The sequence below is a fragment of the Neltuma alba genome, unplaced genomic scaffold (assembly GCF_004799145.2).
Source record: "Neltuma alba isolate B1F8T4 unplaced genomic scaffold, ASM479914v2 tig00012148_pilon, whole genome shotgun sequence".
NCBI classification, from domain to species: Eukaryota; Viridiplantae; Streptophyta; class Magnoliopsida; order Fabales; family Fabaceae; genus Neltuma; species Neltuma alba.
The window spans coordinates 361,492-379,220 of record NW_021636697.1 but is presented as its reverse complement, the minus strand read 5'-3'; the positions used below and the strand labels follow the sequence as shown (position 1 = coordinate 379,220).

Here is a 17,729-nt window from a genome sequence, read left to right as displayed (position 1 = left end):
TACGAAGAGATGGGACAAGTTTGAGACGTTGCTAAGAACTTATCCTTTTTGTCTGGACAAACTTGCCATGAAGAGAGGAAATATTCGGTAGGATCAATGTGCGTAGGAACAAAATGAATCAGAGAAGGAAGAGATAGTCATAGAAGTCCATTAGTTTTAGTTGTCTTCGTTTTTGCTTGTTTTATCTGTTTAGTCGTCATTTTCTTTCCAAGTAACAAGTTTGGTCATCATATTAGACATTCAATAAAGTGGAGTCTATTACAAATCAATTCCATTCCATCGGTTTTCCACTCCTTTCAGAGGATATTCTTATAGTAATGTTCTGAAAAAATTAAGCCAGTTTGTTCACGTCTCACTTCTTTTTAATCATAACTGCAGTGCATTTAATTTAGGGATAGATATTATAGATTATTCCTTTCGTTACATTCTAAGTCCATTCCTCTTTCACCCATTCGTTGGACCTCCCGAGGTAGAATGGGAGGGACATCAGAATTTCTTTTTCTTTTCTTTTTTTTTGAAAAATCTTATGTACAGAGAACTTACCATATAGAAATAACAACATAAATTAATGAGAAACCACAAAAAATTATTGTTACATTATTTCACGCGAAGCCAAGAACAAGGACTCAAATTCCCAAAACGCGTTGTCGTGAGAAGGGAGTCGCCCCACGCCGGGATTGGTTCGAGGGAGGCCATTTCTCATTCCTAGGAACCCTAAAAAAAATAGCATCCCACGCATTTACCTATATTCAAGGCATTATTAAGAAATTATACCTTTATATCATAGTACATTAATTTTTTTTTTCCATACAATCATTCATTAATAATTTTATCATTTCTATTTTTTATAATTCTTCTCGAAAAAGGAAACTACAGGTCTATTGCGGGTGGGGATTCTTAATTACTCGATGATTGGGGAGGGGGGGGTTGCAATCGCTTTACTTGTCAGGTATTCAGGAGATGACAAATAGCATTCACTTCATGAGAGTTTAACGGCACAAACCCGTCTATTGTCTTGAGAGATCGTTTTGTTACAACTCTAAAATTTCTCTTCATTTAGTAAAATTCTCACGGGGATTAATTTAACTGAATAAATGGTGGAGATAAATGGATATGGAAGGTTGTGAATTCTTAATCTCGTCAATATGCAGGATGTGCAAATCAGCAGCCCAAGAATACCTACAAAGCAAAGTGAAAGAAAAATTAGAGTTAACATATGATAAGAAAGTGGTGAATACAACAAAGTGAAACATACATGTGACAGATAAATATTCGTATGTGACAGAGGAAAAGAAAAAACATGAAAAATTTTAATCTTAACCCAGTACTGCCTTTATCTACCAGCTAAAAGCCACTAACTGTATTTCAGACCCTTGCTTGGTTTATTGAGAGAGAATAACACCTCACTTTCTTTTTTTCAAAAATAAAAAATGGAGGAAGTTCAAGCATAGGTTGGAATAATATAAAGAAAACATTCTCTTTATTTAAATATTCATTAGACTCTTCAATTCCTACATCATTCTGCTCTCTTGTCATCCTCAGTTTTCTTTTTACAGCATTTATCTTTCCATTAAAGAAATGTCATTCATAATACATTCATATCCTGGAGTGGCAGTGGTGTGTGCATCGCTCACATATTATTTGCACAATACCGACCTCATACCCCAAACAAATGTCAATACATCATTTAATTCGGTAGCCTTCTACCCCATTCCAATGTAAATAGAATAACTTGGAACTGATGCAAGTACTTAAGTGAGAAGATATTACCTACATCAAAGAATAATAAGAATAATTATATATAAGAAAAATTGTCTTGATAAATTTACTATAGATTCAACATTTTTCAACTGCAATCAGTTTAGAAGCAAAACCAAAATGTTAAAAAGATTTCAGGTTAAAATTAACAATTGGATATGTGTTGACCTGTGATAACATGACTAAAGACTGAATCGCAATCTTTTAGATGGACTTGACTCAAAATTTTCCGCATTGACTTTGAGCACAAATGGTCTAAAATTCAAAGAAAACAAATAATTTTCGCATAAATCAAAATGTAAGCTGTGTAAATGAATTCAGAGAAACAAAAGCATGTTTTATATGATGTACCTTTATTTCTCCTCAGCCCTACGTTTGAAGGATTCTACTGGTACCACAGATTCATTGTTATTGCCACTAGAAATATCCATGGCCGATTCCTGTTCAGGTTCCTAAAATAAAAACAGAATTTATTATACTTCGACAAACCAAGTGCCAGTACTTGTTACACAACCTAAGAAAACCAAGTAATATAAGGGATGGAAAATACAACATAGCACCAAATCAAAGAACTAAAATTCACATGAGCATTGGAAAATAATTACCTGATTGTTTGATGTTGGTCCATTTAACCGCTGTGGTCTAGTATTAAGATCAATTAGTTTTTTATCCATCTTTCCATGATCATCAACATTATTTTCTAGAATTGGAGTAGGTGAGATTCTATGGTTCTGCTGGCCTTCTCTTGTTATAAGAAGGGGATGACTTGGGTCCTTCTTTAGTCCATTTTGATCAAGGGGTTGCAGCCCTAGTTCTTCCAATCGACCAGGTTTGTACCCTGGAAACTGAAGAGAAATGCCCAAAGAACATTAAACAAACTTCAGAAAATCTACTTATGAGCTAGAAAGTCAGAAGCTTCCTTGTGGTGTGACACAGACCTCAGCTCTTTGCCTCAACAGAAGATATCTTTCATGGGTTCTTTTACCACCAACATGTACTATCATGTCACATTGCAGACACAGCGAACTACCATCTATCTCACAGTAAAAGAAAGCTACATGCAAATTTCAAACAGTATGGTGAAAAATTTAAACTCTTTTACGTTACATCAGAGCCAACAATCCTGCAAATTTTTTTTCTTTCAAGAAAAAGGCTTTCCATACCAGGTGCATTTTCACATATATCACAGCGGGAAACATCACTGGGATCAGCCAACCCAACTCGAACATGTTTGCTAGCAAGCTTGTTGCATGTATGGACCTGAAACTCAAATGTGAATCACAAAAGATGACATCAGAGAAAAACTATACCATTTAGTACTTTCATATAATTTGGTATGAATGGTGATGCCAAAGAGAACTTCAGAATAAGCAAAAGCAAGTGGGCCTCTCGTAACTACAACAGCATCCTGTCCAAAATACGAAATTCACATGCAGGATTTGCTTTTTAACATGATAAAGTCCAGTGAAGATTGAAAAAAGTACGCTCAAACGGCCGGTTCAGACTTTAATTAATTATCACTAGGCACATAGTATTGTACTAGATTCAAGAGAGTCGAGACTCCAACACCATGAATATGCCATCTATTTCAATCAAGCGAATGAATCTCTAAATTTAGACTCCACAAACTGAGGGGCATTTGACATAATTGTTCAGAAGCATGCCCCTAATGTATGAGAGAGATAGAGCAGGGGAAAAACAAAAAAGGTGGAAACTTTCGATTGGTAATCCTAGGATCAATGTAAAAGGAAAACGTTACCAACAACACATTGAAAGCCAGCGATTGCAACAACAGTTCGCAGCATATAAAAGGAAAGTCAATGCAGACAATATTAACTAGTGGATCCGAGAGAAGAATGAGTAAAATTTTAAAAATTTACGAGAGAATCAGAGAGAGTAGCTGCTTCGATTCTGTTAAAATGACAATTAACGATGAAACCAATCTAGGTAGCCTTATATATGTTGCTTTGTATATCAAAATTTCAGCGATATCCAAGAACAAGTTCAAAGTGCAAACGAGTATTTAATAGCTTCGTGCCGCAGTTACTCCTAGAAACACAACTTTAAAGCAACTTCATCTCCTTTAAGGAATTGCTCTTTCTGAACATGAAAATTCGACCAAGTATAACAGAGCATCAAATCAACAAACAAATGCAACGATGGAAAAACATCAATTAGATTCAGTAATCGAAGCCAAAATGTTACAAAGCAAAAATCGATAGCAGAACCTTTTCGTCACATGCACGGCATAAAGCAGCTTCGTCTGCGGCACAGAAGATGATCGCTGCAGCGCTCTCACAAACATCACAGAGTGTTCGCATTATCGCTTCCACTGCTATCAACTTTGAGCTTTTCCAACTTTCAACTGCCTTCCGTCGACATCTCTTCTTCAATGTGTCAATTTTTATCGGTTCTCCTTCACTCTTAGTATTTTTTTCTTTTTACAGATAAAACGTTCAGGATATCGAGAATTTAGCGAGTTTTATCAAGAATCGTGGATAGAGGAAGAGAAGAAAGGGCGCGAATTGCGAGAACAAGAAGAGGAAGAAAAGGATACGACCCCGTGAAGAAACTGTGGAAAGTAGGAGCCTTGGTGGTGGTCGCAGCACCCCTATTCGCTGCTCTGTATAATATTATCGACCACTCGCTTGGAGCTCCAACACAACATCAGGGCAAAAGCGTAAATTGCATGCCTTTATCCAATAAGTTATACCGATATCAAAATTAATTAAGCCATTTTTCTAATTCTTAATAATTTTATTATTTTTAGTATTCGTTTTTATCATTTTTAACATTTAGAATCAAATATTTATAATTTAAATTTTAGACAAATGATGCTAGTTTAATTAAATTTGTAAAAATGCGTTGGATGGAGGAATGAGTGGAGATTTATTAGGTTAATACCTTCTTAGTTAAGTCCAAAAAAAAATAATTTAATCTTTCTTACTATATGTTTATCTATTTCTGTATATTGAGATTTTTAAGACTTGTTTTTACCGGAAAAAAGACATTAAGATGACTTTTTTTTTTTTTTAAACCTCAAACATTAAGATGACTTCACACATTAGTTCACTTCTTTTGCCAACCCACCATTCTTTGACATTTAAATCTTATCAAAATATGTAAGAAAATTTTTAAAAAATAATGTTGTATATAATCTCAAAATATTAGAGAACGTTAAACATTTCGCATAGAGCCCAAAGTGAACCTATTCATTGACTCTATAAACTTGATATTTCATATTGAGATGTACTAATTTATGAAAAGTAAAACAAAATACAATCGTTAAATTTATTTGTCATGGAGAGTAAATTCGACTTTATCTAATTATCTTGTGTCGTGACTTGGATAAATATTTTGAAAGTTAAATAATGAATTTATAATAATGTTCATACATCTAGCAAAATTTATAATAACAAGGTTTTTTTAACAAAAAAAAGGTCAAACTCATCTCATGTGTGCTAGCTCCAACCCTTGATATAAAAATTGGTTGAAAGTTGACTTTGATATTATGTCTCTTAAAATTTGGTATCCCTATTAATTATATATATTAAGAAGGTAATTCAAATACAAATGATTAAAAAACTTAATTTAGATAATACATATTTGTTACAAATAATAAAATTAATTAATTTTTTTAATACCTGTAAATTAGCCATCTAAATTTTATATTAAGAATTAAAATAGTATCTCAGGGATGATTTGGTTCTCTACCATAGAGAACTTGTTCATGTCTTTGGTAATCCTTTTTTTTTTTTTTAATATCCACGACCATAGACATATATGTTAGTGATGGATAACATAGGATCCGAATCCCACAGAGGGACAATCATATTATGAAACACTAATTAATCCATGAATGAAAGGGGTAAAAGAAGTTGGAGGAAGAAAATAACGTGGTAATTAGTGTGCAGTGTTGGAGGGGAAAGGAGGGCACGTGAGGAATGCTGGAAAGTAGGCAAATATCAAAGCCAAAGGTCTCACATGAAGATGGAAGGTCACTTGCACAAAAGAGACGAAGTGATGAAGAATATAAAAGAAAAGGGGCATGCATGTGCAAAGGTAGGCAAACAGAGAGTTTGGTATTAGGGATGAAGCATAATGGGAAAGCAGATTTGATGAAGTAAAAGCAGGGAGGTTTTGGGGTCCCATCAGATTCCCAGCCATAAGCTGCTGACTGGTGTTTTGATGGCTACTCTTCTCCCATTCGCACCCACACGTTCACCTATCTTGATTTACATGGGTGTCGTCTATCTCAGGTTGTTGGCTTCTATGGTGCATAGGTGTCTTGCAAATCCATTAATCATGAAAGTACTTGCAATAATATCCTTTTACTGCCTCTAATTCTTAATATAAAAGCTAGTAATTCTACTCGAGACATTTGATTAGTAAAAATATTTTAGGAAAGACAGCTTTTATCTATTACAAATAACTAACTTAACTAGTTTTTCTAATCTACTCAAATTAGTCAACTAACTCTTATATTAAGAATCAGAAGTACTACCTCCGGTCCTTAATATAAGATCCTATTTGACTTTTATTTTGGTCCTAAATATAAGACCCCAATCCACTTTGTCTCTCATATTTATACATTTTCTTCTCAAAGTAGTCCTTCTAACAATGATAGTTCTAGTCAATACACTTGATTAGTAAAGATATTTTAAGAAAGACAACACCTATTTAGGAGAAATAACTAACTCAATTTACTTCTTTAATTTCCTCAAATTAGTCAACTAGTTCTTATAATTAGGACCGGAGGTAGTAGTATTTAAATTTTTTTTTAATGACAAATTGATAAGTAATGTTGAACTCGGAATATTGTTGACTAAATTTTAGATTTTAAATTTGTTGGAAAGAGGCTAAGCTAATAGAGGTGGGACTATTACGAAGGTAAGAAAAAAATATGGGTCAAGGTTTGTGACATGCTCACTTTATTTAAATCAACCGGAACAATTGTACCATGTCTGAGAATTTTAAGGAATAAGGAGAACGGAGGATCTGCATGCATATATAAATATGTGTGTGCGTAACTTACAGAGTTCAATGACTCTCGTCTCTCCCTGTAATCACATCCTTATCGGTGAATTTGTCGGGTAAAATTAATGGAATCCAGACATGGATTTTATTGGGCATGGATTCCAAAATACTTCATCAGATTTTTTGAGTCCGCCTCAAATCCTTTAAAATTAAATTAAATTATAAAGTAAAACTGAAACTTTCCAAAATGAGAACTTGTTAACCAAATTATTCATTTAATATGAAACATAAAGAAAGGAGTACCACTACAATATTATGATTTATTAATCGTGGGATTTTGTAGACACGCGCATGATGGTTTAGCTTTCGCGAGGTAAACAGAAGAATTAAATGAAAATAAAGAAAGAAGGGACTTTGCTTATATGATAGGTGATGAGTGAGAAAAGGGGAAAAGAAAAATGCAAAGAGGAGGGTGGCGGGGCTCTTTGTGGAACCACTAATAAGAAAGCATGAAAGCAACAGGAAATCGAATGTCGTCCACGAGTTGCAGTACCAGCTTCTAGGAGCCCCACCCTTTTACTGCAGATTCTCAGCCCCCTTATCTGCTTTCTCCCTTTTCTTCTGTTTTTTTTTTTTTTGGTTTAAAACCATTTTACCATTTTTTTTTTAATTATACTTTCGTATCAGCAGACCACTAGACCATTTTATCATCTTCACTTGTCCAAAAATGATTGCTCCCCAGTCCCCAGTTCCCCACCATGTCCCGTCAGATGCTCCTATCCTTTTAAAAGCGCCCTCTCCTTCTTCCTTCGTTTTTTGTACACAAGAGGGCTTAAGCTCAAAAATAAACACCTGAGTCAATAAGTCATCATCCAAGCGTCTTTAAATAGAGATGGCACACCCACATGATTGAATCTGGTAGAAGCTTGTCTTTCATAATATGGTAGATTAAAATTGAATTTTTTTTGGGGAAATGTGTCCACATTTTGGTCTTGGTATGTCAAACAAAACAGCCTGCATTCCTGGGCTCCATTATACCGCCTTCTGGGCCTTCTTATGCATTCATTCCGGCTCCTTCCTTCTTGCATTGTTTTTTTTTTTTGGGGCTAAAGTATAGGTTCTTTCTTATTGAAAAAAATCCCATTCGAGACACTGTCGAGCACTAAATGTGAATACCTCTTCCAACGGGGATTTCAATCTTGATTCGTCACTTATGATGGACTAGCCCTTTTTTACTAGACCAAATCACTGTTGATTTCTAATTAAGAGTGGCTGTCTGCGCCTTATGCATGAAAGAACCCAGTATGCCCCCAAGCCCACAAAAAACACAAACTCGACCCAGTACAAGTGGGCTTGAAATGACCAAACAATGAGGAGCTACTGGGCCAACTGCCCAAGTTCCAACGTGAGCTCCCTTGGCAGCGAGATATCTAATGCCTTGGAAGATTTCTTCTCGCAAAGTGGGCATGGCCGTCCATCCAAAAATGGGAAGAAACCTATTATTATTACTTGAGAATCAAATATAAAGTTTCAATTGGTAAGGAACCAACTCATGACTCACAAGATTGTAAATACAAATCTCGTTGCTGATGTAAGGACCTTGTAACAATCTGTATTTTTTATTTATTTATTGCTTGTTCTTCTCTGTTGGTTGTTGATATAACCTTTTTCTTCTTCATCGCTTCTGGTTTGTTCTTTTGGTTCTTCTGGTTACATTTGTTGCCCGCAATTATAAAACCCCGTATACATGTATCCGATGTATTGGAATGGGAGGATGTCAGCCGACCTTGGGAAAAAGAAGAAAATACTGAGGCTTATGTGGGAAATGAGTAAATGTGAAATGGTCTCCTAGATTTTGCAAGTTTAGGTGTTTGTTTGTTTGTTCTGGGAATGGGTGGATATTTTGTAGTTTGTGGGTATGCATATTGCAATATTTTGGGAATGCGTGGCGCTTGCAAAACTAAAATCTAGGTATCAATGTGTTGTATCACATCTAATCTCTCTTTCATGTTTCTGTTATAAAGATAAAAACATCCTCATTTTTGGGAAAATGGGGATAAATCTTCATTTGAAAAGTTAATTGTAGAATAAGACTTGACTTTAGATGATATAAGTTTGAGGGATAAAAACCAAATAATCTGAGTTGAGTTTCCTTGATCTTAAGTTACATATAGTTGATCCTAATTGCATATACGACTCACTGATCCTAATTGCATATCCTTAATCTCAAGTTGTATTTGCCTGATCCTAATTGTATATTGATGATGCCTAGTTGCATATATAATTTAATTACTTATTACTGATACCAATTACATATCATTGATTTCCAGTTACATATATGTGCTTGATCCTAATTTCATATTACATATACCTAGTTGCATATGGTACCTAATCACGTATCACTTATCCTAATTGCATATTCTTGATCTCGAGTTGTATATGTTTGATTTTAATTGCATATTGAAGATGCCTAGTTGATACAAGATCTAATTACATATCCTTGATCTCCAGTTACATATATTTGATTCTAATTGTAAATTGCATATGCTTAGTTGCATATATGATCTAATTGTATATTGTTGATCCTAATTACATATTTTTTATTTCTAGTTGCATATGTTTGATCTTAATTGTATTTCATTAAGGGTACTGTAATAATTTTCTTTCTTTCCTTTTTTAATTTTCAAAAGGACCTCAAAAATTCAGATCCCAGTCTACAATTAACTTTTCAAATGAGGATTTATCAGTAATTTTCTCTCATTTTTTCCCTAATACCAAACAAAATTGAGGTTGCCGGCATTCTTTTTTAGTTCGATATTCATTCCTTTCCTTTCCTCTTTTCCCCTTCTAATCATCTTTCAGGTAACCAAACATACTATGTAGTTGAACTAAAGTCCATGACAATGAAAGGCAATTAAACGAACAAACAATATAAAGTCCTTCGCCAATATAGTTGCTTATGTAGTCGCTAACCATATGAAATTAGTTACCTGATGTGAGTGTCAATTAATTATTGTTTTGATTGAGACGCATGAAAAGGTCCTTGCGATCATTGTTCTTAAATTATTATTATTACTTAGATCCCTAAAGTTAGAAGCTTTTCTTTGGTTTTACTCCAAAGCGCTTGGGATTAGATAAAAGGAGTGCAAGATGTAAAAGGATAAGAACAAGGCCTAGCAAATGCTTTTAACTAATATTAATTAATTGAATATAATATAGCAGTCAAATGAGCCATACGGTTGAAGAGAAGTATACCTCATGAAATCTGCAAATTCTCTTTAGGCTCGCACCCTACTTCTTTTTTTGTAACCCAAAAAAAAATCTTTGGAATACGTTGTATGTAGTTCACAACAATGATGGCGCAGAGGATTCAGATTGGTTTGATATATGATGTTCCCTTTGTTTAACTAAATTGATGAAGAAAGTTATGTACTGTTGAAGTAATTTTCCGTAAGGAAGTGACGAAAAAAGAAAAAAAAGGAAAGAAAAAAGGCTGCAAAGGGAAGAGGGAATAGGTACATGGAGACAGAAGAAGGCTGAGAAACAAAGCACAAAGACACATGGCACTCAAATGCTTTATCTATTAAAGGATCTTTAGATGTGAATCCAGCACTTTTCCTTTTTCTTTCATGTGCCCTGATCATCACCACTGTTTCTTATTAATGCATTTCTTTCTCCAACAACCATCCATCCCTTTACACACGTCTGGTTACCATTCCGTTTACGTGCTGTGGTCAGTGGTCCTTTCTCATACTCCTTGCAAAAAACCAGAGATCAAATAATGGATATCCTATATTCCTATTAGATAAATAATCTTGATGCTTATTAAAATCTCTACACTTAGCTGAGGGTTCTGAAATGATGATCATTTCAGTGTCTGTGTTATGGGGATGATGAGCAAGCTGGTCGGCATATATGCTAATTTCTTCAAACACATGGTCGTCAAATATTACTATTCCCCATACGTATAAGAAGTCTCTTCTTATTGTTTCATCAGCTAAACTGCAAGCTGGATGATTTCTGCCATGAATTTTCGAGATATTAACAGTTACAAAGCACCTCGATCTCACCTTATAGATAGCCTATCCATCTTGTATGGTTTAATGATTGGATATATGTTGAAATGCAGGTTTCTACACCTACATCTAAGCTAATTAGAGTCAGAGAATCATGGAACTTGTTTTTTTTATTCTATGTGTTGGGAAAATGAGGTTGTTCAAACTTAAGTTGGTAAACTCTAATCCATACACATACCTGGTAGTTTCACCTTCATAACTCATCATGGCTGCTTTAGTTTTGGGGGCAAAAAAAACTCTTAATGGTTAGTTATTAAATCTAATAATAAATTATAGGTTATCTGGTTATTATAATACTCGTGCTTCATTTACACTTGCTGGCTTTCATATTGAAAAATCTAGTTAGTAAAGGGCCCCTCAAAATCATAGCTATACGCGTGAAACTATTGCCTTCGACGCCACCACTAAATAAAATATTATAAATGCAACTTACTCTAAAAAAAAAGTTATGTTTAATTCGGTTGATGCTAATTAATTTTTTATAACTAAGTTCCTCTAGGTTGCTATAGTTTAAATTAATTTTCATTGTTAATCTCTCTTAACGTTCTAAATATTATATAAGCCAAACTGATTCTTCACTCATGTACGTGATCAAAAAGATTGTGCGTGTCATGCATATATAGGTTAATCTAATTTTATTATTTATTCTCATTTTTTAAAAGGTTTATGTATTTATCTAATTTTATCTTAATTATACAAATATTATATAAGCCAACTGATTCTTCACTCATGTACGTAATCAAAAAGATTGTGCGTGTCATGCATATATAGGTTAATCTAATTTTATTATTTATTCTCATTTTTTAAAAGGTTTATGTATTTATCTAATTTTATCTTAATTATACACAAAAAATTCTTCTTTATAAAACAATTCTATTTGAAAATTCTTGTTTTTCTTCTTGGACCCATTTTTCCTCTTTTGTCAGCACTATGAACTTTTTTTTTATAAAATAATTTAAAGTGTCCTCAAGCCACTTTGAGTTAAAGATTAATTTTTATTAGGATGGGACATTAAAATTAAAATCCTCCCAATAAATAATGGCACTATAAAATCCTTCTTAAGATTCAAACTTATGTTTTTTTCATAAGACCTCTTACCATCTTAGCACTATAAACTGCCTTGCATCATGGTACATGATGGCGGACTTTGTTTTGGGTGAACATGGAAGTTGTTTATTGTATATTCTCAAAATAATTTTATCCATAGGTTAATAAAAATAATTATTTCTATGATTACAAATTTATTTCACTAACAGAACCAAGTGTTGGGTGGAGTGGTTTTTATTTTATATGGGTTGAAACAAACCAAACATATAAAAGTTGTATTTGCTTTTTTGACTTGGGATGCCGCATAGTAATAATTAATGTCCGGTTATTAATTGTAATTTATGAATCATTGTGATCGTTGTTTCATGCCAAGGGGGAAAAAACACCGGCAGGGTTGTTGTTTCATTATTGTCCTAAAGTGGAACACATTATCTGGTACGAAATTTCAACTTGATTTGCGGAGCTATCATAGCTAGCTTGAACCAATCCACCACAACCAACCAAACAAGCTTGATTTTACACACACGCATATAAAATTGCCAAAGTGAAATTGACTCTAATAGTTACTATATGCATTAATCTAACCAGGCTAATTATAATACTTCTGTTATGCTTAAAGTAAAACATATTTAACTAATTTGATTAAATTAAGAAATTTAGACAAGTTATTTAATTATAAAAGATATGACATAATTATTTTCCCTAATATATTTTTTTCCTCTCCTATTTGATTATGATTAAGGGAGTATCAATAAGGATAATTTAAAAAAATTTGATAAATATGATAAGTAAGTCTTATATTTGACTGAGATTAACTCAATAATTAGATTATACGAAAGTAGCACGTATAGTCATATACACACATGAAAGGCTGTACGTAATCTATTCCTTCCCCTTCATTTTATCAACTTGTAACTTTCAGGAATTCAGACCTCAGCAAATATAAGGATAATCTTTGAGGGGAACTATGGTTAGGTTAGTGCAGATTAATTAAAAATAACAAAAAACTTCTATAAATCATTTCTCTATAATTTTAAAAAATTATTCCTTTGGAAGAGTGTGACAATCATTGCTGATGGTTGATAGAACACCGCAACAATAATTAGAAATACATATAACATTAAATTAAGAACTCATTTCCTGTTTCCTTATGGATCAAGTTGTTTATAATGTCCACCAAAAAAGAAGTAAAAGAAACAAGGTTGATTGTGATTGACAAAACTAACAAGAAAGTATCGATGATTATATAGACATAAGACCAACGATAAAGTGCTGTCATCAATCTTCTTGCGTTTGATACAAAGAAACTAAAGAAAAAAAACATCAAATCGTCATGATTGATAATAGGATATGAGGGAAAATAAGGGATTAATTGGTTTCGTCTGCTTAATACTAACCTCCAGTCCTAATTATAAGAGTCAGTTGACTAATTGAGGAGATTAAGGAAGTAGTTGAGTTAGTTATTTGTCGTAAATAGGTGTTTTCTTTCTTAAAATATTCTTGCTAATCAAGTGTATTGACTAGAACTATTATTATTAGAAGGGCTACTTTGAAAAAAATATATAAATGTGAAGACAAAGTAGATTGGGGTCTTATATTTAGGACTAAAATAAAAATTAAAAGAGTCTTATATTAAGGACTGCAGTAGTATATTAGATGTACTTGGCATTAGATATGTGGAATTAGACTTTTTTTGCAATCAAGAATTTTCAGGCATAATAATCATGGTTGTCATTGACTTCTTGTTGTAATTAGTAATAATAAATCCACATCACCTTAACTTTCATTTGTTGTTTTCCTGTTTTGTCCGGCAAAAAGGGATTTTGAGCCAAACCAAAACACAACATCATGTTTTATCTTTTGTTCTTATTGTCAAACAGAGTTCAGTCTTCATAATATCTTTACATTTGAATTAATGTGTGTGAGTTTAATGCAGGCACTACACACATACATATTCAACTTATATATGCTTTGTGTTAAGGTTCTCTAAAATATTTTTTATTTTTTAAAATTCTGGTCAATTGTGTTTAAGTGCTCACCGGGAAATGGCTCTCTAAAATAATTATATTTTTTTTTGTGAAAACAGAAAAGAATTCGTTCTGCATAAAAAATAAATTTTAAAAGCTCATTAAGTATTATTGTATACTTGATGAGCCTCTAATTAATTATGTGTTTTGATTTCCTAGTCTTGCTGATGTGAGATTGTATTTGGTAGATTGGGAGATTCCCTCTCAACCTGTTTATTTACCAGTTTCTCTCTGTCTCACTAATCATTGTAATATAGTACTCCTATCCGGTCCTAATTATAAGACCCAATTGACTTATTTGAGGAGATTAAGGAAGTAAGTTAAGTTGGTTATTTATAATAAATAAGTGTTGTCATTCCTAAAATATCCTTGCTAATTAAGTATATTGGCTAAAATATCATTATTAGAAGGATTATCTTGGAAAAAATGCATAATATAAGAGACAAAATGGATTGGGTCCTATAATTAGGACCAAATAAAAAGTCAAATTGGGTCTTATAATAAGGACCGGAGGAGTAGTAAATTGGCTTTAGTTTTTCTTTTTGTTTGTATTTCACCCTTTTTATTGGTAACAGCTCATCAACATTGACGTATTGTATTTTTATCGATAAAATAACAAATTAATCTATGATATATTTAATGGAAAAATCAAATCACAACTTAATTAGCTAACCATATAAAATATAAAAAAAATATAACAAATGATATTCGCATTATTGTTTATAAATTATAAACAGTAAGACTTATCCTCCAAACCCTTTATATTGCGCAAGACACGTGTCTAGTTTATCCCAATAATAATTGCTAATACTTAATTACTCCCTCCGTTCCTTATTATAAGAGACAAATAACCGAAGTACGTTGATCAAAAAAATAGTTAAAATTAGTTAAGAACAATTAATATGTAAAAAGTATAATTTTTTTTCAAAAATACCCTCATTAATAAGGAGAGAGAGTATGAGAGAGAACAATTAAATTATTAAAAGAAAGAGAAGTGGGAGGGAGAGAGAGTGTGAGTTGGAAATAATAAATATGGGTAAAATAGGAAATCAACACAAAAAAGTAGAGACAACTTTTAAGTATCTCTTATATATAAGAATATGCCATAAGCAGCAAATGTCTCTTATAATAAGAAACCGAAGGAGTATTACTTAACGGATAGAAATATCTCGTAAAAATATACATTTGTAAGCTTATATATGATATGATAGCCTAATCAAGACACGATGATTCGGAATATTCAAATCCAAAGAGCAAAGCTCGATCTCATGTTTTAACTTGTTTCCTTGAAGGCAGATCACTGTGAGTGAATAAAAAGAACCAAGTTCTGAAATTCGGGTGATTACTGTTTTGGATAAATAAAATGGGACCCAAAAAAAAAATAGAAGAAGGGTTCCTGAGAGTACGGAGGGAATTAATTTTGTGGGTGGTTTCATAAATCATGAAGGACTTTTGCACCGAAAGGCAGTAGCGTTGGGCTATTGTCAATGTTTAATGTCGCAGGGTTTGTTGGTTGTCTATTAATGGAGTATCAAATCCTTAATATAAAAATTTATTTGATTTTTATTTAAGATTCAATTTATTTTATCTCTTATATTTATTTGTTTATTTTAAAATGATTCTTATAATAATAGTAGTTATAAACTTATAATCAATAGATTTGATTAATAAGGATATTCTAGAAAAAATAATACCTATTTAATATAAATAATTAATTTAATTAAAGTTCTTGATGTATTCAAATTAATCAGCTAATTCTTATATTAAGGATGGGTAGTGTAAATTTTGAGTTAAGGATAATTTTTATCTTGAAAGCATTCATGCTAGAATTATGGATATTTGAAAGTTTATTTTGATTCAATACTGTCATGGAAGTATTGAAAAATAAAACAATGTTGCTATTCCCATTAAAAAATGTTCATGGGCAACGTAGTTAATGTTGTGTTTTTAACGGAAAAGATGGTATTGCTTATATTTTAATGCTTCTATGACATTGAGTCAAAAATACCACTCCTTCAATTCTTAATATAAAATCTAATTAGAAAGTTAATGTTAGTTCTATATGTAAGACTTATTTAATATGTTTATCGTTTTTTTTCATATTAACCTTATTGATATTCCCCCGACAATAATCAAATAATAGAATGATAGAGAAATTAATAAAGATACTTAGGATATTTTAAAAGGAGCACATCATACTAAATAACTTAACTAACTCTCTTAATATGTTCAAATTAATTAACTAAGTCACATATTAAGGATTGGAAAAGTATATATTATTAGCTCATTCACAAATAATTCCAAAGTAGAAATGATATTTGACCCTGTAAAATTTACTTAAAGTTTCACTTTTTTTTTTCTTTTGCTTTGCCAGAATTTAAATTTGTAAGTTTGACAAACTAACGAGCTAGTTGGAGTTGGATTTGGTTATATATAAGACTTTTAATTCATTTTTTTTCTTATGTTTATTATTATTTTTAAACTAATTTATTTATAGATTGAAATACAATTTAATATTATACATAGATATTTTAGGAAGACAGTATCCCTTTCATTCTAAATAACTAATTTATTTAATTTTTAAATTTATATAAATTAATTAAATAGTCATTCTACTAAGAATGGGAGAGAATATCATATTTGAAACCGAAGGGGCGGAAGAAGTCTCCTTCAACAATTAAGACATGTTAATGCTGATACTGATGCCTCTTCGAATAACTTTTTGAAACACTAAATCTTAACAAATTTGTCTAATATGCCCTACAAAGCCCTACAAATACAAAACCATACCATGTTTTGAGTTTATGACCAAACTCACTCTTCGATTTTCAAATTAATATTGTTTCTCACATTTTAATAACAATTTACCTGGAAAAATAAATGACAATATATTTTTATAATAATTTTCAATTTGAGATTTTAAAATTTAAATGGTATTTTTTTTTAAAATTTCCTTTGAATTTTTTGTTAAGATTAAAATAATCCCTAAGCCAATAAGTAGGCATTTTGTATTATTTAGAGCTTCCATGAGATGACCGTTAGAAGTTTGACAGGATAAAATATTCCATACGGTTCCATTCTCTAACCGTACTTCCATACGGTTCACCGGTTTCGCAGAATGGGCCAACCGTGCCTCCCCACTTGTCCTTCTTATCACGTGACATCTCCAATAGGCCGAGGCGGAAGCAGGGGCAAATTGGTCATTCAGGCATTTTCAGTCGTTTGTCCCCCACCTGCGGGAGCGCGGTATTTTAAATAATATTAGTAATTTAGTAGCATATAAAATAAACGCACAGTGTAAAATAAAATATCATATGTTCATTGAAAAAAATCTTAAAAAAATTATTTTATATATGGTCAAAAATAATATAATTTAATTATAAAAATGGTAATATTTATTGTAAATTTTGCATTTTATATTGTTGATTACTATTTATAAATAACATTGGTGCTAGTAATATTGATATATAGACATTAATAGTAAGATAAACTTAAAATTACTGAATTGTGTGATGTTTACATGTGTAGGAGATTCAAGTATTATGAAAACATCCACTATTATTATTACTACTACTATCTAAAATCTCCAAGACCCAAAATACAGTTAATTATTTAATTTTTTTGGGGCCAAAAGCAAGTCAATGTGTTCAGTATTTATTTTATTAACTATCTTTTTGGCTTGAATATTAATTATACTCCTTACGTTAATGAATTTAATTTAATGCGAGTAGAATATAAAAACAAAATGAACATAAATGAAAAATAATTAAAAAAGGGGAAAGTAAAGAGATGTAGTTAGAATTAGAAACTTCAACGACGTCGACAGCCCCGTCAGATCCTCCAG

At 32.0% G+C, this 17,729-nt stretch overlaps 1 protein-coding gene across 1 annotated transcript; it reads right to left on the bottom strand.

The window, feature by feature from the left end:
- Positions 1 to 950: 950 nt before the first annotated feature.
- LOC114723636 (B-box zinc finger protein 19) lies at positions 951 to 4,357 on the bottom strand. Its single transcript, XM_028909839.1, has 6 exons — positions 3,987 to 4,357; positions 2,922 to 3,018; positions 2,697 to 2,812; positions 2,364 to 2,603; positions 2,110 to 2,210; positions 951 to 1,179 (listed from the first exon to the last, which is right to left on the bottom strand). Exons 1-5 carry the CDS (start codon positions 4,077 to 4,079, stop codon positions 2,112 to 2,114), a joined length of 645 nt encoding a protein of 214 aa, XP_028765672.1. The 5' UTR covers positions 4,080 to 4,357; the 3' UTR covers positions 951 to 1,179; positions 2,110 to 2,111.
- Between the last annotated feature and the right edge of the window lie 13,372 nt (positions 4,358 to 17,729).